The following is a 25,870-nucleotide window of genomic DNA, read 5'->3' as shown; positions in this document are numbered from 1 at the left end:
TAAAAAGAAAAGATACTGTTGTAACACTAGTCAAAAGTTTTGCAGCTCTGGGCAAACTGCTTACCTTTTCTGAATTTCAGTTTATTATAAAAAATAGAAATAATAAAGCCTACTTCACAATTTTGTGAACGTTAAAAAAGAAAAAGCTGGAGTAGCTATGTTAATAGCAGATAAAGCAGATTTCACAGCAAAGAATATTTAAAGAAGTCAATTCATCAAGAGGCACAATTCTAAATACAGATGCAACTAATAACAGGCCTTCAAAAATACATGAACCAAAAGCTGATAGTATTGCTCGGAGAAATAGATAAATACACAATTATAGTTGAAGATTTCATTACTCCACTCTCAATAATTTATAGAGCAAGTAGGTAGAAAACCAGCAAGGATATAGTAGACTTGAGCAATACTTTCACCCAATTTGAACCAATATTTATAGAACACTTCACCTTTCTTCATATTTCACCTTGCTTTCTTCAAAGCAACAGCAAAATTCATTCTTTTCAAGTGCACATGAAACATTTACCAAGATAGACCATATTCTGGATCATAGAGCAAGTCTTGGTAACTTTAATAGGATTCAAGTGAAAAAAAGCATACTCTCAGACCACAATGGAATGAAAGTAGAAATCAATAACAGAATGATCTTCAGAGAACTCCCAAATATTTTAAAAACTAATTAAGACTCTTAAGTAGCCCATAAATCAAAGAAGAAACCAAGAGAGAATTTGAAAGTATTTTTAACTGAATTAAAATGAAAACACAACAAACCAGAATTTGTGGGATACTGTTAAAACAGTATTTGGTGAAAAATCTATAGTACTAAATGCTTATATTAGAAAAAAAGAAATATCTCAAATCAATGACCTCAGCTTCTACATTAAGAAACTAGGAAAAAAGCAAACTAACCCCTAAATAAATAGAAGAAAGGAAATAATAAAGATCAAAATAGAAATCAATGAAATAGAACACAGAAAAACAAAGCAGGAAGTCATCAACCAGTGATTGCTATATGCCAGACACAGTACTAGGTACTTAGCTTACATATGCAGTCCCTTTCCTTGAGGATCCTCTAACTAGGTTAGATGAACATCAATTGGAAAATAATCTGTGAGAATACTAATGATCATCAAGGAATGCTAAAGGTGCCAGACCTGCCTTGGAGTGTCAATAAGGCCATTCTGGATTCTTAGGGGAGGTGAGGGTGGTGGTTAAAGAATTCAGGTTCTAGAGACCAAAAGACCTTCAAATCCTGCTCTGTATGACCTTGGACAAATAACCTAAACTTGATTGTCTTCCTTACCTATGAAATGGATAAGTCCCTGCACCACATAGGGCTGTTGTGAGGATTAGAGAATGCCTAGCACATGGTAAATCCTCATGAGGAGGGGTACTGTGGGGTACTGTCAAAAAGATATGGGAAAGACATGCACAAGACGGGGGTGAAACAGGGCAGTGTGGCCAGGGAAAGACCCCTTACTCTGCAGAAAATGCACGCATCTCCACTTTAATATTTTCTAGAGTCAAGTAAAGGTAGGCATAGTGGGTTTATAATTCACTGCAACCGAAATTGAACTTTTATGTAGGTTACTACATTAGCCAAACACAAAAACTTGGGCAAGTTTCTCAAATCCTCCAACCTCAGTTTCCTCATCTGCAAATGGGCACAAATGAATACTTACAGAGAGGAACGTGGAGAATTAGATAAAATAATGTATACAAAATTTTATCACAGTGCCTGGCTCAAAGCTATTATCATATCATGATGTGGCTTTGGACAGGTTCAAATTCTGATTCTGCTACTTACTAGTTAGGTGATTTTGGGCAAGTTACTAATTCCTGAACCTCTTTTTCTCTTCTGGAAAGGTAGGGAGATTCAAAGTGAAATCAAGCATGGTTTAATATTAGATATGTTGGGCTGGCTGTGCTCAGCTGGTTAGAGCACAGCCTTATAACCCCAAAGTCGTGGGTCTGGATCCCCACCCCAGCTACAATGGTAGATATATGATTGGCAGTAAACTACTCAACATGTCAGATAGTGTCCCTAGTTCTTTGCTTGCGAAAAGCCATAAAAGAATATTATTTAACAAATTCATAGTATTTATGTGCTGAGGATTATAAGAAGCTTTTTGCAAATACTAACTCATTTAATCCTCATTATAACCCTGAGCAGGCACTTTTATGATCCCCATCTACAGATGATGAAATTGAGGCAGAGAGGTTGTGACTCACCCAAGGTCTAATGGACAGCAGGTGGTGCTATCAAGACTCCTGCCCAGGCAGTCTGACTCCCTGAGTTTGACAACTGATATGATTGTCTGCATACATGCAGAAAAAGGCCAGAAAAGCCTGTTTGGGAAGTCTATAGCAAGGTATGTTGCCAGCTGGTCTAACATTAAGAGTGGGACCTACAACACCTGCTGGCAGCTTTGCTTCAGTTACACCTTGGTCAGGAAAGAAATGCATTTATCACCTGCCCAGCACTGCAGTTGCCCAATCCCAACCTGAGAATCTGTTGAGAACCAGAAATGTGTATGCAGCAACGATACCAAGAGAAGTAGAAAATGTGAGAGAGCTGGGCATAAGGTTGGTCCTGGGGACAAAATAAGGAGGCCCCTGCCACTCATCTGGCTTCTTCCCAAGCAGTGATTTCATACCTTGTTTATGCAGAGGCTCCATTTCTAGTTTTGGACTTAAATTCCATAGCCTTTCTAGGTTTTCCCAACCATACAATACCTGGGCACAGGCAAGTACAACTGTGGCTACTGGTTTGATAGGACTTAGCTTATTTAGATGGACACCTCATAAAGTAACTTGGCTCTAAAAAAAAAAAAAAAAAAAAATGGAGCTCTAGCAGTTTCTCCCCCATATTCATGGCTGGCTTCTATAACCTCTCCTCCTGCCCCAACCACCCTATTACATAGTCCAGAGGGCAGCTCCATATGCTACAATTCAACCACTTACCTCAAACCTACCCCATCCAGTACTCAGCCCCACTCAAGGGCTAGACTTCACCTTCTAGATGTTTCCTGCTAGTCCCCATCCTTCAGGACCCCATGACTTTCCTATAATGCTGGCAGCCAAGTGCAGAGGCTTGACAAGGGTTCCATTGTGACTCAACTTTCTCACATCATGAGGCAGGTTAATTCTGACAATTTTCAGGCTCAACTGCTTTGCTTAGATACAGGCAGTAGAGGACTAACCAGTATACTACTTGTACAAGTGGAATATTTATACCAAACCTACTTGCTAAGGCCAATTGTCCTGGACTATGTGGTGGCAATAGTTGAACTAGCAATTCATTTTGTTTTCAATGCAGACTTCTCATTCAACACACATGTCCAGTGACCTATTGTTTACATGTAAGTAGCACCTTTAAATTCACTGGAATGAGATGCCTTAATTGTATCCACCTTTGGACCTATTAAACCAAGTACAGCCAGGGTTCTATGGAACAATTGATCAGTATCTAATACGTATTTTCCCAAGGAATATGGTAAATATTTGCCAACATAAACTAAACACAAGGTGGGACAACAGATCGTGAGTCGATCTCAGGGCCAATAGTACTGAACCAATGAAGCAGTAACAGGTAGTTTTGTTAACCAGCACAATTCATAGAATACTAATTTGGCCAGTGACATCATGGCATTTACTCCCGCATAAAAAAGGAATCACACAAATGTGTACAATCACCTTTTAATTCATAAACATTAAACATGCAAATATAGGTGAGTTTTGGCTTTCAGAAAAAATAAAAACCTCAGAGTTGTTAGGATAATTACAAATGTTTACATTAGAAATCAAAGCCAATATAGATCTCTTTAAAGACATGTCTACTTGAGAGTGGTGAGAAAATGTTAAGTGTAATGACAAATTTTGACTTCATAGGCACTTCAAAGGACCATACTTTCTTAACAGACCTGCCCACATTGAATGCCTTCAGGAATTCCTTATTTTTTAAGGGCACCTGGGCAACTTTGTTCTAATCAATACCCAGATGATTCTTAAGTCTGTAATGGCAGACTTTTCTGTATAAAGGGCAGCTTTAGAGGATGGCCAGCTTGCTCAATGGTTAGAGCATGATGCTGATATAACACCAAGGTCCAGAATGTGATCCCTGTACCAGCCAGCCACTCCCCCTGCCAAGTAAATAAGGGCAGCTTTAAAAAGGAATTAAATGTGCCAAAAATATGCCAAAGATTTTCAAACATTTCCAGTTATAAAACTTAAAAAAAACCCACTTTACCAACTCTCCCTGCTTAACAAAAGATGGAAAATTTAAGTGCCAGTGGCGAAAAGTGCAGCTCCTCTTCTTTCCTAAATGAAAATAAACAAGATTAGACTCCTGAAGACCAATCTTCGATTCAAAATTTTAGGACATTAAACATGTTTCCTGCATGGTTTGTCTCCTCAGTCATTGTCCACAGGACTCTGAGAAGCTGTAGGAATATGCAGGTGCAGACACAAGGCCCAGCTTCATCTCCAACGTCGTGGAAAGGGACTGTACATCACGGGGCAGAGCCCTATGCTCCCCTATGCCACTTGGACAGAGCCCAGGCAGAGTGACCTCCCGGGAGTATCCACGTTGGAATGCCTCATAGGAGACAAACTGGAGCGACAAATTCAATACTGCTAAACATCAGCTCTCAGAACATTTTCAAGTTCCTTTTTTCCTGGTCTCAGACTACACATGAAGAGAAAAAGACTGAGGGTTTCTATGGTCTACTAGGGTTAGTAACCACTTTCAACCAATTCCACACTGCATTTTTTGCTATTGTTTTTTATTCGGTTATAGGTGCACATGCTCAACTTCCCCAAAATTGTGGATAAGGGCTATACAAAAAATGAAACCCTTAGCTCCCCTGACAGAGCCTGGCAACACTTTATATTGCTGCAGTGCAAGCTTTGGTACTGTAACTTTAGATTAAGTCACCCAAACTACCAGTCTCAACTTGTAAAGTAGAAATCCCAACCACATGAGAATTAAAGATGTGAAAATTGTACTGAGCTGACTAAAAAGCAATTTTCAGAACATGAGCATACATATCATGGGCAAGAAATCATGCCAATGTGCCTATATAAATGCAGCAAAGTTATATTTGGATATATCAAGCAATATGACTATTTGGCTTAGGACGACTAAATGCCTCAGAGGTAGATCTTGATGAGTACAAGGATCACCTCAGTCCGAGCTATTTCAGAAAATGCCGACACTGATAAGCAAAAAACAATTCGGAGATTTACTTACCCCAAATAAGTATTTGAAATCGTCAGCAAATTCTGCAAAACAAAATATTAATTTATAAATACAGGAAACATTTTAAAGCAAGTTTTTCTTAACCATGTAGAACGAACTTAGATCCCGATTGTTCTAGAGGGCTGTTTCCTGCATGGTTTGTCTCCTCAGTCATTGTCCTCAGGACTGAGAAGTTGTAGGAATATGCAGGCGCAGACACAAGGCCCAGCTTCATCTCCAACGTCGTGGAAAGGGACTGTACATCACGGGGCAGAGCCCTATGCTCCCCTACGCCACTTGGACAGAGCCCGGGGAGAGTGACCTCCCGGGAGTATCCACGTTGGGTAGTCACCGTAATTAAGTTATACACACCTGCTCTAAAAAACATCTAGTTGATAGCGAACACCTCTGGATATCCATGTTACGGTAGATCCTGTAACTCCAAAAAGGCCAAACGAAATTCAGTCTTAAGACCCATCAGCTGTCACGTATCAGAAATTGTACTCTGGGCCGAGCCCGTGGCGCACTCGGGAGAGTGCGGCGCTGGGAGCGCGGCGACGCTCCCGCCGCGGGTTCGGATCCTATATAGGAATGGCCGGTGCACTCACTGGCTGAGTGCCGGTCACGAAAAAGACAAAAAAAAAAAAAAAAAGAAAGAAAAGAAATTGTACTTAACCTTCCCCCAAGTATCTCAAGCAATCTTATCTAAAAGCCTCAAATGGCTATCATCACTCTGCAGAAAGTAATGACAAAAGCAGAGACAGCAACTAGGCTCACCTATCCTTCAATCAAATGGAGCACGTGGAGTCGTCAATAACCTCAATGATGAAAAAAATAAGCGGCAGCAGAATTAGAAGTCGTCTGCCTCAAAATGATAAGAATTCTTAAACGCGATGGGGGCCCGGAATAAAACGTTTGTGTGCAACTCCACTGAGGAAAACGTGTCCGTTAGGAGGAAGACAGATAAGCGGCGGGATGAGCGATACTGGGAGGGCGGGGGTCGTGCCGCGGAGTCAGTCTCGGCGGGCCGGGGGGCAGCTCCGCAGGCCCGGGGTCTCCGTGGTCGCGAAACCTCCGCGGGCCACATCCGGCCCAGCCCCTTCGCAGGCTCGGAAGGCGCTAAAACAATCCTTCTAAACATCACCCTCACAGAAAAGGTCGGTTGTCGAACCTTGGTACTACACCTAGAGCTGAGGAAACAGACGGGTAAAAAGACTCACCAAGAAGAGATCGCGGAAGCGCCACTCTCCCTCCAAAAGACCGAGTGACTTCAAAGCATCCTTATTTATACCCTACGAAGTGCCCGGAAGTCTATGAATGTCTACTGCGCTTGCGCAGCAACTTGTGCCCTTGGGAAATCGGAAATCCGCTAAGGCTGCTGGGTAGCTACCGCCCGTGGAGCCCCACCCCAACCTGGCTCAGAAGCCTCTCGCGACACTGTAGCTTTCGCGCGGGATCTTGCTGGGGAATGTAAATTACGGAAACAGGTTTCCGGGTATGTAGTTGGATAGGTATGTGCCGAGTGGAAAGTTTACTTCTATTCAATCAGTTCACCCAATCTATAGGATATTGCTTTAGATAGACTAGCCAAAAATCTTTGGGACAGTTAAGTGTGCAGAATAAAAAAAGACATCTAGAGAAATGCAAAGAGTCTCAAAAGGGATTGCATCTACCCTTTCACATGTGAAAGAAACGTGATAAATGTGGAGGTAAATAGGATGGAAGTGCTCCTCGACGAATTGGCTAAAATTAAAGACCTCTTATGCACAACAGTATGAATGTACTTAATGCTGTAGAATTGTAGACTTAAAACTGGTTAAAATGGTAAATACTATGTTATGTATATTTTACCACACAAACACACAGAACCCTTCTAATGTAAAGAAGCAGGCAAGTAAAGAATGCTTAATATATATGTTACATGTGAAATGTTGCTGATGTGATAGAATTTTTTAATGGAACGCTTCACAAATTTGTGCGTCGTCCTTGCACAGGGGTCATGCTTATCTTCTTTGTATCGTTCCAATTTTAGTATATGTGCTGCCAAAGGGAGCACATAATGTGATAGAATTTTGAGTACGGTGTTAGGCAAATAAATGTTAGATAAATTGATATAGAGCCATCACAGCTGGGCTATACCGAATAAAAATATTAATGGTGTTCCTCCTATATATTAGATTTTGTGCTGGGTGCATTACATACATTATTTACCATCGCAGCAATTCTAAGACATTGGTATGAATATCCAGATTTTTTTTTTTTTTTTTTTTTTTTGTCCTTTTCATGACCGGCACTCAACTAGTGAGTGCACCGGCCAGTCCTATATAGGATCCGAACCCGCGGCGGGAGCGTCGCAGCGCTCCCAGCGCTGCACTCTACCAAGTGCGCCACGGGCTCGGCCCAATATCCAGATTTTAAGATGTGAAACAGGCCCACAGTAGTGGTTCTCAAATTGTGCTCAGCAGACCCAAGAGTTTCTGAGACTTTTTTGGGGGTGTCTGTGAGGTCAAAACTACTTCATAGTAATACTTAGACTTTATTTGCCTTTTTTGCTATGTTGATCTGCACTGATGGTGTAAAAAACAATGATGGGTAAAACTGCTGGTGTCTTAGCACAATTCAAGGGCCTGTCACCAAACTGTGTTGGTAGTCATTATCATCATCACAAAATCAGTTTAAGAAAACTCAGTTTCACCTGAGAATGTCCTTGATGAGGAAGTAAAAATCATTTGTTTTATTCATTCTCAACCTTTGAGTATCTCTTTAATATTCTCTGTGACAGAACGAGAAGTACATATAACCATTTTTGCTGCATGCAAAAGTACAGTGGTTGTCTCCAGGAAAAGCACTCATGCGACTGAGTTATGAATTGAAAGAGGCACATTTTTTTCACGAGATAAAATTTTACTTGAAAGAATGGATGACATCTTTTCCAATTACTTAACTGTATGAGATTGGATTTTCTTCATATATTTAAACCAAAACAACAGATGGCAACAGATTAAATATAGAAGCAGGGCTGGCCAGTTGGCTTAGTTGGTGATGGAGTTTGGATGTGTTGTCCCCTCCAAAACTCATGTGGAAATTTGATTTCCAGTGTGGCAGTGTTGGAAACTGATTGAGTCATGGGGGCTGATCCCTCATGAACGGATTAATGCTCTCCCTGGGGGGACGGGGAGGGGGGGGAGTAATGAGTGAGTTCTCGCTCTATTAGTTCCCGCGAGAGCTCCTTCCTTAAAATGACCCTGGCACCTCCTCTCTCTCTCTCTCTTGCTTCCTCTCGCCAAGGGATTTGCTTGTACTCATCAGCTGCCTGCCACTTTCCACCATGAGTAGAAGCAGCCTGAGGCCCGTGCCAGATGCAACTGTCCCGGAATCGTAAGCCAAATAAACCTCTTTCCTTTATAAATTACCCAGTCTCAGGTGTTTCTGTTATAGCAACACAAAACGGACTAATACAGTTGGTTAGAGTGCAGCCTTGTAACACCAAGGTCAAGGGTTTGGATCTCTGTACCAGCCAGTTCCTCCCTACACACAAAAAGTACAAACAGATATAGGAATTGAACTGTCTTCTATTAAGCCAGACATAGACATTAAAGAGATTTGTAAAAAATGTAAAACAATGCTACTCTTCTCACTAATTATTTTTGGAAAATAGTTTTTTCATAAAAATATATTATTGACGTGAACATGTAATGGATTATTTTTTAATTTATGTATTAAATATTTTTTAGATTTCTCATTTTAGTACGGTAAGTATCAATATATATTGAAACAAAAATTCTTTGGAGTTCTGAATAATTTCTAAGATTGTAAAGGAGTGATGAACCCAAAATGTTTCAGAACCTGTAGTTTTAGAGGAAGACAAATAATTCTATTTCTCTGTCCACATTACAGTGTTTAATTTCAATCACTCAATCAACATTTTACTTAGTGGGTGTTCCTTATTATTTGCTAGACATTGCACTAGAGACTGGGGTTCTGAAATGAAACACTTTCTGTCCTTGACAACTCACAGTGGAGAAAACAGACATGACAGCAAATTATATTACTTGCTAAGTGCTGTATGACATGCGCAAGGTATTCTGAAAACACAGAGGACACAGCAACCAAACAATCGCTAAAGGCTGAGAGTTTCACTGGCGAGTTAAAACTGGTAGGAATAGTAAGTAAAGGGGTGGGATGTGGATGACAGTAATTCTAGGCTGAGGAACTAGCAGGTAGAAAGATAGGCCTGTGGTCTCCCAGGAAGAGTGAGAAGTCAGCTTGATGAAGGACATTAAAGGGAGAACTGTGTGGACTTTCTATGCGACTGAAAAGGAGGCAGAAACTGAATTACAAGATATATTACAGTCCAGACTAAGGAGTTTAAATTTTATCCTGCACATAAGTGGAGGCTAATAAATTTTGAAGTAAAAAATTTCTGTGATCGTGTTTGCATTTTAGAAAGGTTAGTCTAGGGCCAGCCCGTGGCTCACTCGGGAGAGTGCGTTGCTGATAACACCAAGGCCACGGGTTCGGATCCCATATAGGGATGGCCGGTTTGCTCACTGAGTGAGCATGGTGCTGACAACACCAAGTCAAGGGTTAAGATCCCCTTACTGGTCATCTTTAAAAAAAAGAAAAGAAAAGAAAGGTTACTCTAGTGACAATATTGGAGGATAGATGGGAGATGCTGGTAGGAAGGATGTTATAAAGTCCCATTAAATTATGTCGGCTCTGAACTTGGAAGGCAAACAAGGTAAGAAGAGATACAGGAATCGAGAGACAATTCTGAAGTAGGATTTGTTTTCCCACTGGAGTTGAGAGGTAAGAGAGGAATTGAGGATAATACCAAACTTTCAGGCCTGGGAGACTGAACATATGGTTGTCTCTAACCCTGATAATTGGCAAAGCAGGTTGTGGAGGTAGAGAGTAAGGTCCACACTGGAGGTGCGTATAAGTTATCTGGGTAACATCGGGCTGTATATATATCTAAAGGGCAATTGGATATAGGGGGTTGGAGCTCCAGCAACAAATCTGAGTTGGTGATAAAAGATTTAGAAGTTGTCAGAATAAGGGTGGTGGCTGAAGTTACTTTGGGAGAACAGGGAGAGTGATGAGAGGACATGAATACCCAACATTTAAATGGGCAGGGAAGAATCCAGCAGGACAGAGAAAGCACAGTCATAGAAGGACAACCGGAAGACAGTGGTGCCTCAGAAGCCAAGAAGGAAGAGTTTTGAGGACTAGAACATGGCCCAAAGCATCAAATGCTGCAGAGTCAAGTGCATTAACTGAAAATAGGCCTTTGGATGTGGCAGTTAACTGAGAGGTCACTGATGACCTCAGGGAAAGCCATTTTAGTTAGGTTTTAGTTTAGATTTTAATGAGTTGAGTGAATATGGCTGTAGGTAGGGAAAACTGTGTACAGACCAGAGATCATAAACTCATGCCAAGAATACTATTCAGTTTACATCTCCATCACTTCTTTTTTCTCAGTCAGTCATTTAGCTTAACTGCCTGGACTGCACAGGAACTTAAGTTGTTTAATATCAGAATAGATTATGTGAAGGGAGTATAGGAAAAGCAGGAGATAGGGCCATAAGTTGAAGAGAAAATAAGGTCAAAGGAAGATTGTTTCTGGGAGGGGGGAGGTGGTAGGAAGGAGACAGGCAAGCAAGCAAGCGAACAAATGTGTGTGTTTTCTCGGTGCCAGATGGAGGGAAATTAAAGGTGTTTATTCCTGTTAGATGATCTCTACGCTCTACTAAGGAGGCAAAATTCTTGGGGAAATTAACAATATCCACACAAAAAGACAGGTGGAGCAAGAGGTCTGGGTTGCTAGTAGTTCCTGGTTATCCCCTCATGCCTCCCAGGGCTGGAATAGAATAGAAACTTGAAGTAGTGGTTAGGCTGTGTTACAGCTTCAAGGCTAGGCTTTTCTTTGTTGAACATTCTCATCTTTTTTTTTTTTTTTTTTTAAAGATGACCAGTAAGGGGATCTTAACCCTTGACTTGGTGTTGTCAGCACCACGCTCACCCAGTGAGCTAACCGGCCATCCCTATACGGGATCCGAACCCGTGGCCTTGGTGTTATCAGCACCACACTCTCCTGAGTGAGCCACAGGCCGGCCCTGGACCTGTCCTTTCTGATAGTGGTTTTACAAACCTCAATCTCTTGGGGTACAGTTATCTAAGCCCACAAAGACCCAAAATCCATTGGTTCAAGCAAACATTGGGCAATGTGTACCTTCAAAACAGCCTTCTGGAGGCAGTTTAATCTCAAAAGGGCAATAGCAATTTGGGGCCTCTTTGGAGGATTAGTAGAAGGAAAATATGGGAGCAGGTGGAATCCAATGACATGAGCAGTTCTGACTCATGGTTTCTTTTAAGCCTTGGTAAACGGTGGTGCGTTAAAGAAGGCTAGTTTCTGAAGTGACAGGTACAAAGTGAGTCATTGCTGAGGCCACCTGGATTGAAACTGGGCTGCTTGCCAGAAAGGAGGACATATAGTACCAACTGTCCTTTTGTGATGTCAGTCTGAAGTCTGATTATAAGTGGTCCATATGGAGTAAATCCTTGTAGGAACAACTGATTGGGATTCAGGTGTTTGTCCTCGAATATATGCTAAGAGTGATTACGTAATTTGCTTTGACCTTGGGAAAGCAACTGCGCCTCAGTTTCTTCACTGGTAAAGTATACTGTCACTAACCTAAAAGGCTAGGGGTGGATTAAATAGGATAAAGTGCCTAGTGCAGTACCTAGTAAATACAGGGTTCACAGGTGGCTCTCCTCTCTGCAGCCTCTTCTTTTTCCATATTTGTACACAGACAGACAAGAACATGACTGACCCTCACCTCTGGATACATTTAATGTCCTTACTATTATTTCTGCCCCCCCATCTACTTCTCATTTAAGTTCATTAGCAATATTTTATAAGCTGGCTTTAATCTTTTCGAATGAAGTAGAACTTAAAAAAATAAATACCTCACAACAGAATAGTATAGATTGGTATTTTAAAATTCTAAAATACTTTAATAATTAACATTGATGGGTAAACTCATATACAATGCAATCATTTATTTTACAAGGAGATTCTGTACATCAGGGAAGTATCTTGAAGTACAATACACCAGGCTTTTATTTCTTCTGTACATTATGATTGTGAGTTTCTGTGTAAGTATCAACTTACACAGAAAAGGAACACAAAATCCATTTTTATATACATAAAAACGAAACAAACACCAGCATAGACTTGACCTCCAAAGTATCTTGTTACAAAAGAACATGAATGACTGGCCAGCCAACAACAACAACAAAGAACAGGATAAGTTGAAATATGAACCAGACTCCTAGGTGGCACAGAGAAGGCAGAAAATGAGCTCGGGAAATCAAATCCTATTTCAAACTTGGCACATTAAGGAAAAGAAAGGCAGTGATAGAAGGCTTTGGAATGCTAGCATAAGCCAAGCAGTCTCCGGATGAACAAGATAGATCGTTTAGAAGAAGTCAAGTTAGCAGTTAATGTGTGGCCACCTTATATTCAGACCTCTGAGAGACTTGTAGGATTGTCACATATCTTCCCTCAGCTATCCCAAATGTTAATGAGCTTCAAGGGAGATGTGGATCCAGTATTATTTCCATAGCTATAAAATATTTGATAGTAAGTTAAAAACCCTCATCCCCCCTTTCCCTAAACAGAGAGAAGACAATGCCTTTTAAGGTCACTTTAACTTTTTTGTTTGAAAAGATACTCTGATTCTTAAGCTAAGTCTTACATCAATATGAAAGAAAAATCTATTGAAAGATTACATACAGAACAAATGACAGGGACTGCAGAATAAATCAGAAGAAATCTACATTAAAGTGAAAGAAAAAAAGCCATATTCATCAGTTGAACAGAAACTCTTTTTCTACCACTTACAGTGTGGATAGGAATTAGAGGAAAATAGTAAGGACGTATGGTTTTTAATAAAAATTCAAAGAAAGCAACCAAATCTTCTGTTTTAGGAAATCATATTAATATATATTACAAACACAAGAAGGGGTAGGGGCTGAGCCAGTGCCTAGGCACTAACCACACTGGGTACAGCCTGGAAGAGGAGGCGCGAGTGAGGTGCAAGCTGCCAGAGAGGGTCAGGAGGAGGATCGGTGTGGTAGTGAAGAGGAAGCACACAGCAGGAGAGGGCAAACAGCACTGAGAACAGAGGAGCAGTGGGCCATGATCGTGCCCCTCCTTGCTTCGCCAAAGACCATTTCCTTTCCAGCACTCATATCCCTTAGGACCTTGCTGTTATTCAGCTGGAAGTGTGAGAGCTGGCAGCACTGAAGTGCTCCCAGAGTTGCTACAACTCTGCTTTACGGAGAATACACTTATGGGTTGAAGTCATTTAGAATATCATTTGGTACAATAAAAGTACAACAGCCTATAAAATTTAAGCCACAAGTCAGATTATTTCCAAATTGGCATTAATATTAAGGCTTTTTTTTAATATTTATATATACTCGTGCACTGCTTAACAATGGGGATATGTTCTGAGAAATATGTTACTAGGCAATTTCACCATTGTATAAGCATCATGGCGTGCACTTACACAAACCTAGATGGTATAGCCTACTTACTACTCACCTAGGCTATACTGTATAGCCATTATAATCTTATGGAATAGCTGTTGTATATGTGGTATGTGGCGCATGTGCATTTGGAAAATATACATGCTTTCTCATTTAACCAACTTCGATTCTGGCTGCAGCTCAGATTGTTTAATAGACAGGAAAAAGATATGTTCCCGTGACTTCTTCAGATCATTTTTTAATAAAAATCAGGAATGACTTGTGCCAAAAAGGAGGAACATGTCATATCCTGAGCTTCCTCTCAGGCTCCAGTGCCTGAAGATTATATTGCTGTGTTACAAGAGATACAGTGCAGTGCTTTCAACTGACATGCAAGTGTGGCATGAAAGCTTCCCCTGGAGGTGGGGACCCCTTTGCCAGAAGGTTGGGGGTGTCCAGAAAATTTCCCCACCACCAATTGGATATGATGGCTGGAATTTAGTGCCTACAGAAGGGGTCTCACAACGAGGGCAGGACAGGTAAGGCTAATGGTGCTAATGTCCCTCAGCATAGGCAGTCATCTTGGGATGAGGGTGTGGTGCAGCAAATAAAACTTGGAACCTGCAAGTGGCCCAGACCTTTGGTGGCTAGTGAGGGAAAACCCAAGTATGCTGCAATGTCAAAAGGTTCAAAAGCACCGATGAAGTGTTCAGTTTTGCCCCAGGGGCAGTGCATGAGAATCCGTTCCAGTGAAATGCTACATTCATAGAAGTGCTGTTCATTCCAGAACTAGATCCTAGAGGACACAATTCTAGCTGTGCTAGGAAGTGCTAAGCTCCCTCCATGTGTCACTCTGGAGACTGAAGCAGCAAAGCAGCCCTGTTTTGGGGTTTAGTTCCTCTCTCCAACATCAGCATCATGGACGATGGTAGCTAAAACAGATGATCAAAAAGAGACAAGTTATTAGATAATGTAGACTGCTTTACTATTATTATATCAGTAGTAATGAAATGTTATATCCTAATTATTAAAAAATTGCCTCTCCTCCATTCTAATTCTACCTGACCTTCTGTTGCACTTGAAACTCCTGACCCCCTCCTTCTTCCTTAACTCTCTTCTCTTGGCTTCTGTAACACAATCTTTTCCCTAGTTTTCCTTTTCCTTCAGTTACTCTTCTTCTTCAGTATGCTGTCCTTGTTCATTTTCCTCTCTCCACCCTTTGAATAAAAAATAATTTTCTCCCTAAAGGTCCAATACTTTCTCTCATTTATATCTTTAGATATAATGCTAAAGATTATGGCTTCCTTTCTGGACTCTAGGCTGAATATCGAACTATCTTTTAGGCATCTCCATCTCAATGTGTCACACGCTTGTCAAACTCAACATATATAATTTATTTTTCAGTTTGCTTATTGTCTTCCTTCATCTTTTAGAATAAATCTCCTTAAGGACAGAGACTTTATCTTGTTCCCTGCTGTATCCCAAGGACCTGGCTGGCACTGTATCATGTAGTAGATGCTCAATAAATATTTATTGGATAAACTAAACTGTTCATATGAACTCCTTATTGTCTTCACAGACCTCAAAAAATACAAGTTAGAAATATGGGAGTCATTTTGACTACTTCCTTTATTTCATCCCTAGAATCCAACAGATTGCTAAGTCTTGTTGATTCCATGCTTGAAATGTCTTTCAAATCTATTTCCTTTGCATTCTCACTATCACTTCCCTGGTTTGAGCTACCACTATGCACACTATTTCAGTCACTTCCTAACTGGTTTTCTTTCTACTAATCTCTTCATCTCATACCACCTTCCACAATTTCATCAGAGCTTATTCTGAAACACACAGAATTCCCCACGTACAAACTTCTAGTGGTTCCAACATCCTGATGTCAGTCAAAGTTATGCTAGGATGTTACACCTCTTTAAGGTGGGACTGTAACTAACCCATTTTCCTGGCTTATCTTCACCACACTGCCCCACACATCCTCTTCGACAGGCACATTTTCTCTCACCCAGAAACACTATGCATTTTCCTACTCCCCATAGCCTTGCTTATGCCGATCCTTCTACTTGCAATGTTCTTTCCTTCCTTATTGTCCAGATCAATTATTTCGCATACTTTTAAGATCCAGTCTAAATATCATGTCCTCTATGACCTTCCTTTAGCAAAAACTATTCCTTTACTTTGCTCACTGTAGCACTTTTCTTTCCTTTCTTCTTCTTTTTTTTTTAAAAAAAAAATGACCAGTAAGGTGATCTTAACCCTTGGCTTGGTGTTGTCAACACCACGCTCAGCCAGTGAGCGAAACGGCCATCCCTATATAGGCTCTGAACCCATGGCCTCGGTGTTATCAGCACCGCACTTTCCCAAGTGAGCCAGGGGCCGGCCCACTTTTTTTTTTTTTTTTTTTTTAAAGATGACCGTTAAGGGGATCTTAACCCTTGATTTAGTGTTGTCAGCACCACGCTCTCCCAAGTGAGCTAACCGGCCATCCCTATATAGGGATCTGAACCCGTGGCCTTGGTGTTATCAGCACCACACTCTCCCAAGTGAGCCACATGCCGGCCCCCACTCACTGTAGCACTTTATTACTACAAATAATAACAACAAAAATAGCTAACATTGACTTAACCAGGAAATGGTAGAATTCAGATATGAATCCTTGCAGACTGAGGCATTTATCATATTAATTGTATTGTATTTAGTAATACACAGGTCTTTTTCCAGATTAGACTAAGAAGTCCTTGTAGGCAAGTATGGTTTATCATTTGTGTTCATATTATAGTGCCTTGAATGGAGTTATTGCTGTTCGAAGAATCTGCCTTCTCCACTTCTGTCAGAGTTCAGTATAAAAAAATTCTGTAATCAGAATAACTGTGATGGAAAAACACTTAACATTTTATTTTCCATCTTTTGCGGGGTGAGAGGTGGGGCAGCTGACTGGTATAGGGATCAAACCCTGGAACTAGGTGTTATCAGCATCATACTCTCAGCAGCTGAGCTAAATGGCCAGCCCTTACTTTCCATTTTCCTATTTGCTTGTTCCTTCTTATTAAACTGTCATTATATCTTCCTTCATTTGGCCTCTTTATAAGTGTTCTGAGAGTCACATATACATATACTTCACTGATTCCACTTGTGGCTAACTGATTCTTCAGATATTGGTGAGTCCATAATCATTATAGTAATTCCAAATCAAAACACTTCTTGTCTTGTTTCATGAAGACAGCTAATTAAAATGAAGTTTATAATCTAAGTTGGTAAGACCAACTGTGCTAGACAGAAGTGAAACCAGAAAGGGCAAAGTCTTGTCGAACTCAGCACAATCTCTTCATTCATAACCTGTGAGAACACGGTGAAGGGAAGATAGCACCCCATGGCTTTGAAGTCATTCATTATTTTCTCCAAATCCTGGATCTACAACTTACTAGCAAGTCTTAACCCTTCTGAGCCTCTACTTCCTCATTGACAAAATGGGGATATTAACACAACTTATAGGTTCATTGCAAGGATTAAATAACATAATGTACATAAAATGCCACACTCGGAATAGGCATTTACTATTGCCTCTTAGATCTCATCCTGTTCTCTGAATGTAGTCTTCTTGCAATGAGCACTGAGTATCCTCCTTTTTAACAATGTCGTTAGAGTTCTTCATATCTGAACAAGTCAGGTATGTTTGTTTTTTTTGGATGATCTACTTAGCTCATAGTATTTGGGTGTTTTGGGTCTTACCGTGTAAAATGTTTGCTCTCTTCATGAACCTCCATCTCTGAGCTTTTAAATTCATTTAATTCTTTTCTTATGGCAGCCTGTGGATTAAAAAACAAAAATGTTTCAGCATCTTCTGTCTGCTGTAGTGTAGCACTGTGACTTGCCATGTATTCTCTATTGTGCTTAACTCCACGAATCAGTGCAAGGCCTTGCAAGCAACCCAAAGGGAGGAAAGAAGCCAGGTCAACACATTGAGCCAAGCTCTGAGCCCAATACACATTGCCTTCCCTGACGCCATTTATCTCATAATAAACCTAAAATCTCGAGTTAAATCAAAATATTTGAAAAATTTAAAGGAGATATTGTAGATTTTATAGTTTTCACAGCATGTAAGAATACTTTTCCCATTATAATGGTAAAATATGAGTCATTACTAAAATATACCACCTAAACTCCCTCTAACCAAACATAACATCACTGTTAAAAACGTGTTTTACTTCCTTTGAATTTTTTTCTCTGTGATAGAGCAGGGATTTTCATTTCTTTAAGTATTGGTGATGGAGTCATTAGTATAAAGTTTTGGTAAATACATCTTGGCATTTTGTATTTCGATTTGAAATGTAACATTGTATCAAAACTAGAAGCTTTGTTATGGCTCCCCCTTCTAGTTAGTATCTTGAATCCTTCAAATACAGAAAAGAGAAAAAGAGCGCACGCACGAGTGAGAGAGGAGAGAGCTTGTGAGTGCTTTCCAGTTACCTTGTCAGCAGGGGTCAGTTTGGTCCAAGGCTTGTCGGCTCGCCGGTCATAATCTTGAGCATCTGTTACCTCGACATATTCATTAAACCTCAGAATCTTCCTGGCAAGTAGCTCAGCCACAGTTGGCCTTTGACTGAGCTGAAATAAATGGAGCCTCTTAGTTCACTACGCCAGGAAACAGACATCAAGTTCTTCCCCCTTCACTGCACACTGGAATCACCAGCGGAGCTTTAAACACTACTGATTCCTGGGTCCCCATCCCTAGAGGTTCTGGGTATCAGGAGTTTTTTTTTTTTGTTTGTTTGTTTGTTTTAGAGCACTTCAATGTACAGCTAAAACTGAGAGCAACTGCTATAATCCAGAGATTCCCAAACTATAATATACATACAAATCATCTAGGGATCTGGTTTAAAATGTAGATTCTGATTTAGTGGGTGTGGAGTGGAGCCTGAGATTAAACATCTCTTAGAAACTCCCAGGTGATGCCAATGCTGCTCATCCATTGACCACATTTTGGGTAGCAAGGCACTTGTGAATTTTATTTCAACATGAATAATGCCCAAGATAGTGGAATATGCAACCTCAAACTATGATTTGAGGTTGCACAATCAGGTAACCTGCTCAATCTGAAGGCATTAAATCCAGCCATGGCCTCTGATTATCAAGGATAATTCCTCTGTTCCTAGGGAAGGGAAGAAGTGGTATAAGTCAGGAAAAGAGGATCTAGATCCCTGGTTCTCCTGGAGATTCTTACAAGCTTTAAGAAATATTTAGAGAACTCAGACCAAATCAGAATCTACAGAAGGCAATTACAAATTTATGGAAGTAAAGGAGAAAGGGATTAATCCTGGGGCTTAAAAGCTAACACAAGTCTGTACAAAAAAGATTCCTTCCTAACTGATATAGGATGAAGGAGAGAATCATTGTTCTTGATATTTTTCTGGTATTACTCAGGGTTATTTCCCTGATTACAAAACAATCAGTTTTCTTTGCAAAACTGAATGCTACACACTCTTCTGTTACTGTCTCTACACATCAAGTTTTAAAGTCTACATCAAAATCCCAGGTCTACCAAATAAAAGGTCAAAATTTATCCAGTCAAAATTTATTGAACACCTTCTTGTGCCAGGCCTTTTTAAAATATAGTATTAATAAAAATTTAAAAAAAAAATATATATATAGTATTAAAAGTGAAAGAAAAAAAAGCTCTTGATAATGTTATTTCTATATTTGCATCATGTGTTATATTTTCATAGCAATCTGTGGCAAAGTCAAATTTATTTCTTTCCAGTGAAACACGTCATCCAAATACAAGATATAGTCAGTAGACAGACTGAAACCGAACACACAGGCAGCAGTACCTTTCTAGTGAGCCGACGTTTAATCTCTCGTTTTTCTGCCTGACGATCAGCTTCATTTTTAGCTACAGATAACAGTCAGAAACAGAATATTACTTTAAAATGCCAATTTGCATATCAAACTTTTTAGTAATTATGCCACAAATATTTCTTATAGGTCCAAATAAGAATAAAATACTAATTTTGGGAATGGCTAATCAAGACAGTTTTCTTGTCAACTGGTATAGTCAAATACTTAAGAGCAAGCTTGGATCAGCAAACTAGCTGGCCTGTTACCTTTATTTTTACTGCCCATGAGCTAAGAATGGTCTTTACAATTAAAATAAAATTTTTTGGTGGCTGGCCAGTACGGGGATCTGAATCCCTGACCTTGGTGTCATAACATCACGCTCTAATCAGCCAGCCCAGTTTTTATGTTTTTAAATGGTTTTATAAGTACCCACATGACAGTTTCTGTTTGCTTTTAGCCTACAAAGCTGTAAATATTTACTATGTGCCCTTTAAGAAAAAGTTTGCATCCAGTGCTTTAATTTGCTATTAAAAAAGAAAATAAAAAGTTTGCAGATTCTTGCTCAAGAATAATTAAAAGAATGGAAAATAAATATAACCAAATTTCATGTTATATGTCTATAAAGGCTCCCACATTTTAAAATTTACTAAGTGACTATGCTGTGCACACGCAAATAGTGCTGGGAGAACAGGGGATAGATTGATCAGACTGATTACGCCCACAAGTAACGCTAGGGAAAACTAAACCTCTTCAGTGACATGGTTTTCTATGCCAAATTTTACTCTATACTCTGGAGAAACAAGTCAAATCCATACTATATTAGAATGTTATATCAGGAAGTTAATCATGTACACAGACAGCAAATTAAATACATCGTTCTACTTGGTGACTATAGAGCCACATGCATAGCCACTATCTTAGTTCCCTAAAGACAGGGAAAAGTTGAGCTGTATCTCTCACACACTGTCAAGCCCTCCCAAATGCCCAAGACAGTCACAGGATATTTCTAGGGTATTATGGTACATTAACAATATCATAATGGCATCTTCCAAAGGAAGCTTGGGGGAACTCTGATCTTTCAGGGGAAAAAATATAAATAGTTTTTTCCTGACTGGTACAATCCTTAGTCCTTGTACCAAATCCTTTTTATCTTTTTTATGTATATTAAAGTCAGAAACACATAAAGAAAATGTATACAACTTTATTTCCACAGCTGGACTCACGTTGCAGTATATTCCGTTGTTCTAGTTCTTCTGGTGTTGGTCTTTGACTCAGTCTCCTAAAAATGAAAGAAAATAAGGGTATTATCTGTGTTAAACCTCCTAATCTTGTTTATAAAGATTTTTTTGCCATAGTTTATATTAGCCCCTACACAAGTAAGAAAGTGGGTTCGCTGGTTGCTCAGCTGGTTATAGTGTGGTGCTGATAATACCAAGGTCCAGAGTTCAATACCTGTACCAGCCAGCCGTAAAAAAAAAAGTAAGAAATCAATAAATTTTCTTTTTCTTAAATCTGACTGGTAAGGGGATCGCAACCCTGGGCATGGTGTTGTTTGCACCATGCTCAGCCAGTGAGCGCACCGGCCACCCCTACATAGGATCTGAACCCACGGCCTCAGCGCTACTAGCGCTGCACTCTCCCGAGTGAGCCACGGGGCCAGCCCGAGAAATCAATAAATTTTCAAACTGATCTATTTCATTTATTTATCTGATTGTTTATGAAATAATTTTAACATTGAAAGTGCTAACACAGATACTACATTATAAAAAGGAAATGTACATACAAACAGGAGGCCACAATTTCAGTTCTAGCTTTCACATCAATATGAGCTATCACCACAAAAAAGCTCAGTTAGACTTTGAGCATCCTCATCTGTAAAGTAAAGGTTTAAACTAGACTGGTGACTCCCAAATAAGTTTGCTCCTTCAGAAGCATTGGATACTTTATTAAAAACACATATTCCCAAGGCATGTTAATAGAAATCCTAATTCAGGAAATCAGTGTAAGGGATGAGAATATATATATATATATATATATATATATATATATATATATATATTTTTTTTTTTTTTGTCTGTTTGCTTGTTTTTATGCAGACCTTCTCATATGACTGTAATGTCCCTCTTTGGAGTTTTAAACCAGTGGTTTAAGAACCACTGGAATTTAAGGTTGTCTTTTTCTGAGTAATATTCTGTAACTCTATGATTTTAATTTCAGTGCTCTCTGTGAAGTATTTGATGAAGTTTCTCTTCTCAACAGTTCTGAGATGTTACCAATGACAATTTGTCATTTCTGGAATCTAAAAGTATTCATTCCTTTTCTTTTTTTTTAAAGATGACCGGTAAGGGGATCTTAACCCTTGGCTTGGTGTTGTCAGCACCACGCTCTCCCAAGTGAGCTAACCGGCCATCCCTATGTAGGACCTGAATCCGTGGCCTTGTGTTATCAGCACTGAACTCTCCCTAGTGAGCCATGGGCCAGCCCTGAGAAAAGTATTCATTTCTTACCTTTCATTTATACTTCTCAGACAGTATTTGAGCTACCTAATTATTCAACTCTTTAGCTGCCTGCATAATGGACCTGTACTGATATCTCATTGCGTTTTTTTTTTTTTTATAAAATTACAATTTTTTTTTTTTTTTTTTTGGTGGCTGGACGGTGTGGGGATCTGAACCATTGACCTTGGTGTTATAACACCACACTCTAACCAACTGAGCTAACTGGCCAGTCCATACTATTTGGTTTTTCACAGAAAAAGTTTGCTGAACCCTGGTTTATAGGGTTTAAGATTACGGGTGATTTTTTTCTGTTCTTGGTAATTTTTGAACAAAAATAAAAGTACTGAACATGTATTTCTTTACTTTTATACTAGGAGAAAATCTTTGCAAATCACAGTTTGATAGAAAGGAGGATTATTTTAGTTTCCTCCACATAGTGACTAAAGCAATAATAACATGTCTTCCAAGAGTCTGCAAATAAGACTGTTCCCAGGTCTTGGGAATATGTATAGTGGTAGACAAGAAAGATGAGTTTCCTACTTACATCAAGCTGAGGGAAGAAATGGGATGTCATGGGGAAGACAACAAACAAGTAAATGAGAACATAACCAGAATCTCACAATGAGGAAACAGACAAATTCAACTTTAGGGGCATTCCACAAAATAACTGCCTTATGTTCATAAAAAGTGATAATATCATAACAGAAAATAAACAAAAAGGCTAAGCAACTGTTTCAGATTAAAGGAGACCAGAGAGACAACAATTAAATATATAGTCCTAGACTCTACGCCAGACCTGGGGAAAAACTGCTATTAAAGGCATTATTGGGATGATTGGTGAAAGTGAGTATGGATGGTATATGAGACAAAAATATTGTATTGATGTTAAATTTCTTGAATTTGTTAAGTATGCTGTGGTTACTATGTAAGTGAATGCCCCTGTTCATAGGAGAGAACATGAGTACTTAAGAGTAAAGAATCATGATGTCTGCAATTTATTTTCAAGTAGTTCAGGGGAAAAATATATGTATGTGTGTACAGAGAGAACGAGCACACAATAGTTGATAAAGCAAGTGTGGAAATGTTAACACCCTTCTAGGTGAAGGGCATACGAAAGTACTTTAAAAAGTTCATGGATAGATTCATATTATCTCTCAATTCTATTTTTCCATGAACTTTCTGAAGTACTTCATATATTCTTGCAACTTTAAGTTTGAAATGGTTTTTCAAAATAAAATGAATGAATGAGTCAATAAATGTGTAATGCATACAAATACTAAATCTCTGCACTTTAAATGTAAAAGGTCAAACACTTTAACTTTACCTAAGATGAACTTTTGGTACCATACTCAGATGCACATCTACCAAATTGATTTCCAGATTGGTGACCTGTGAGTTATGAATGTCAGAGCAAGGGGAGACCTTTTACTTCCTTTCCCTTTAATTTCCCTTAATTTCAACAGGAATCAGACCATAGAGGTCATACAGGCTGACCATTCTGTATATTTAAGTAAAGCTGCAGAGAATGGTTTCAGGATCCAAAAAGTGTCTATCGGAAGACAAAGGGCTAAACTTGTCCCTAGGTGCAGCATACAACATAGTAAAGCCAGGTGTCTGAGGAAAGAGAGAAAAATATATTTTAACTAATGGACATCCTCAGTTAATTATTTTGTAGGGAATATGCTAAGAGTTAGATCTCCTTTTCCTCTCTCTACTGGGAGAAACATCTGTGCCAGGCAAACGCCTGTCTATATACCTGGATTCTTATGGGTATTACATATGCAGGAAGCTGGCCTGCATTCAGTTTATCTATGCTTTTGGTCCAGATGACTTGAAAAATATACTGACACTTTGAAAGGAGGCAGTTACATGGAACATATGAAACAGATATAATAAAAAATATGGGTGTGATTGTTTTTTGGGTTGGCATCTTGTGGTTCAGCAATTGGCTAAAAAAGTGAAAGAAGTCTTGCTGTCCTAAGAACCACCCTAACTTCTCCAGAAACTTTTGCAAACTCATTTCTATCTCCTGGTTTAAAGGTCTCAGAATCACCTAATTCCATAATTTCCAAATTCGTAGAGAATACCCAACTGTATCCAGTATGTATTTTTTAAAAATATATTTAAAAGAGAAAGATAAATGAATGTTCCACCACAAAGCAAGCATCTAACACACACACCAGCATAATCAAATCAAATCAAGCTAATCTAAGCAAAGGCCTACCGGATTAGTGTGTTTCCAATCTGGTGCCGTATTTCATTCCACTCCTCCTTGCTTTTATGAGGCCAAGAATTCAGATTCAATTCTGGTTCACTGGGTCTGTTGTTCAACTTCATTGCCAATGTGTCTTTTCTCTTCACTTTGTTGGCCAGAGCACCTTTGTACAAAGGGAAAAGAAAAATGTAGAAGCTTGACTCTTGAAGCCCAAATCTCAGCCTTACCTGGAGCTAGGCATGAGTCTGAATAAATATAAACCACAGCTTCCCACTTGGTCTCAAATGATCCAGTCAAATATCAAGGTTTGTATAAAATTGAAGACAACTAAAAATCTTTTTAGGGCTGGCCAGTTAGCTCACTTGGTTAGAGCGTGGTGCTGTTAACACCATTTCCTTACTGGCCAGCTACCAAAAAACCACTTATTTAAAAAAAACCCTAAAAATCTTTTTAGCCAGATGGACTCAGACAGGATAGAAAGAGGTATCTTCCCTTTTCTATCAAACCTGTATATTTTTCTCCTTAGTAATAGTTTCTAGAGAAGAAAGAATCTAAGCATAGACAGACCTATGACTTAAAACATAAAGACTTTCACACTAAAACATCTTATAATCTGTTTTTTAAGTTGCTTTTCCGCTTTTAGGAATCCGAATTCTATTACTTACAAAGATTTATGGGTACGTACACTGTACATGTTTTTTTCTTTGCCTTATGACAATAAGTTCATTAGACTGAAGGAAAGCATCACTTTGGTCTTTTCAACTTAGCTGATGTGCCAGCTTTCCTCTACTTCATATTCTTTTATACCATCAAGGTGAATAGCTTTTAAATCAAAAACAAAGAAATAAAAACCTGAATGACTTGATCTATTTGGCTTCCTCTCATGGCTTGTTTTAGCAGAGGGATGACAGCAAGGACAAGGAGTCCTTCACAGTAGCCTCCAATATCAGTCAGCCAGATGACTTGATGGGAGAGGTTACTGTTTCTGACCATCTTACACTTGTTAAGACCAACAAGTAGCTTTATCTGTAAAAGAATGTTCTGTTTTGCTTTTCCCTCCCTTCCTTACTCTGATGGCTGTCATCTTCATCCTCTTCATCTCGGTACTGAATGGGACCCTCTGAATCAGAGTCACTCTCCTTCTCTTCCTCTTCCTCTTCCTCCTGCAGATACTGCGGTAGTTTAGGGACGACTGAGGTAGATATCACGTCTTCACTGAATGCCAATGGGCAGGTTTGCTCTTCTTCATCATCTGGACTAACAAATTAATATAATTATGTTTTCTTTTCAGAAACAAAGACAGTAGCTGATTTGTAAGACAAAGGACTGAAATAATAACTACAGAAAAGTCCACAAATGAAATAACTTGTAATTCCCTCTCTTAACTTTAACAATCTTGCTGAGAAACTATTAGCATATATTAACCTAAAGGGCTCTGGGTTAAAATCCCAGCTCTACCACTTATCAGGCACTGGTGCTTTCAAGAATTTGTCTCATTTCATTCTTTTTTTTTTTTTTTTTTGTCTTTTTTCGTGA

General features: G+C 39.3%; 1 protein-coding gene, 1 long non-coding RNA gene and 3 other non-coding genes across 12 annotated transcripts in view; all 5 read right to left on the bottom strand.

The window, feature by feature from the left end:
- Positions 1 to 3,685: 3,685 nt before the first annotated feature.
- Positions 3,686 to 6,489, bottom strand: LOC134384950 (uncharacterized). Its single transcript, XR_010024273.1, has 4 exons — positions 6,460 to 6,489; positions 5,612 to 5,672; positions 5,252 to 5,283; positions 3,686 to 4,320 (listed from the first exon to the last, which is right to left on the bottom strand). It is a non-coding gene; the product is annotated as an uncharacterized LOC134384950 (long non-coding RNA).
- LOC134385347 (small nucleolar RNA SNORA73 family) lies at positions 4,388 to 4,592 on the bottom strand. The gene has a single exon (XR_010024329.1). It is a non-coding gene; the product is annotated as a small nucleolar RNA SNORA73 family (small nucleolar RNA).
- LOC134385348 (small nucleolar RNA SNORA73 family) lies at positions 5,381 to 5,583 on the bottom strand. Its single transcript, XR_010024330.1, has one exon. It is a non-coding gene; the product is annotated as a small nucleolar RNA SNORA73 family (small nucleolar RNA).
- A 699-nt stretch (positions 6,490 to 7,188) lies between the features above and the next one.
- LOC134385318 (U6 spliceosomal RNA) lies at positions 7,189 to 7,295 on the bottom strand. Its single transcript, XR_010024310.1, has one exon. It is a non-coding gene; the product is annotated as a U6 spliceosomal RNA (small nuclear RNA).
- Positions 7,296 to 12,280: 4,985 nt separating this feature from the next.
- PHACTR4 (phosphatase and actin regulator 4) overlaps positions 12,281 to 25,870 on the bottom strand; it is a 108,335-nt gene continuing 94,745 nt past the window's right edge. For all 8 annotated transcript variants that reach the window (XM_063106309.1, XM_063106317.1, XM_063106310.1 and 5 more), the window contains 7 exons: positions 25,404 to 25,591; positions 24,344 to 24,497; positions 20,845 to 20,900; positions 19,615 to 19,676; positions 18,254 to 18,391; positions 17,516 to 17,592; positions 12,281 to 14,706 (listed from right to left, as the gene is read on the bottom strand). In XM_063106309.1, the coding sequence (XP_062962379.1) occupies positions 14,691 to 14,706; positions 17,516 to 17,592; positions 18,254 to 18,391; positions 19,615 to 19,676; positions 20,845 to 20,900; positions 24,344 to 24,497; positions 25,404 to 25,591 (691 nt within the window). In that variant the 3' untranslated portion in view covers positions 12,281 to 14,690. The remainder of the gene's footprint in view (positions 14,707 to 17,515; positions 17,593 to 18,253; positions 18,392 to 19,614; positions 19,677 to 20,844; positions 20,901 to 24,343; positions 24,498 to 25,403; positions 25,592 to 25,870) is intronic.

The sequence above is a fragment of the Cynocephalus volans genome, chromosome 8, assembly GCF_027409185.1.
Source record: "Cynocephalus volans isolate mCynVol1 chromosome 8, mCynVol1.pri, whole genome shotgun sequence".
Taxonomy (NCBI): Eukaryota; Metazoa; Chordata; class Mammalia; order Dermoptera; family Cynocephalidae; genus Cynocephalus; species Cynocephalus volans.
The sequence above is the reverse complement of the archived record's forward strand: the minus strand, read 5'-3'. Positions and strand labels throughout refer to the sequence as shown.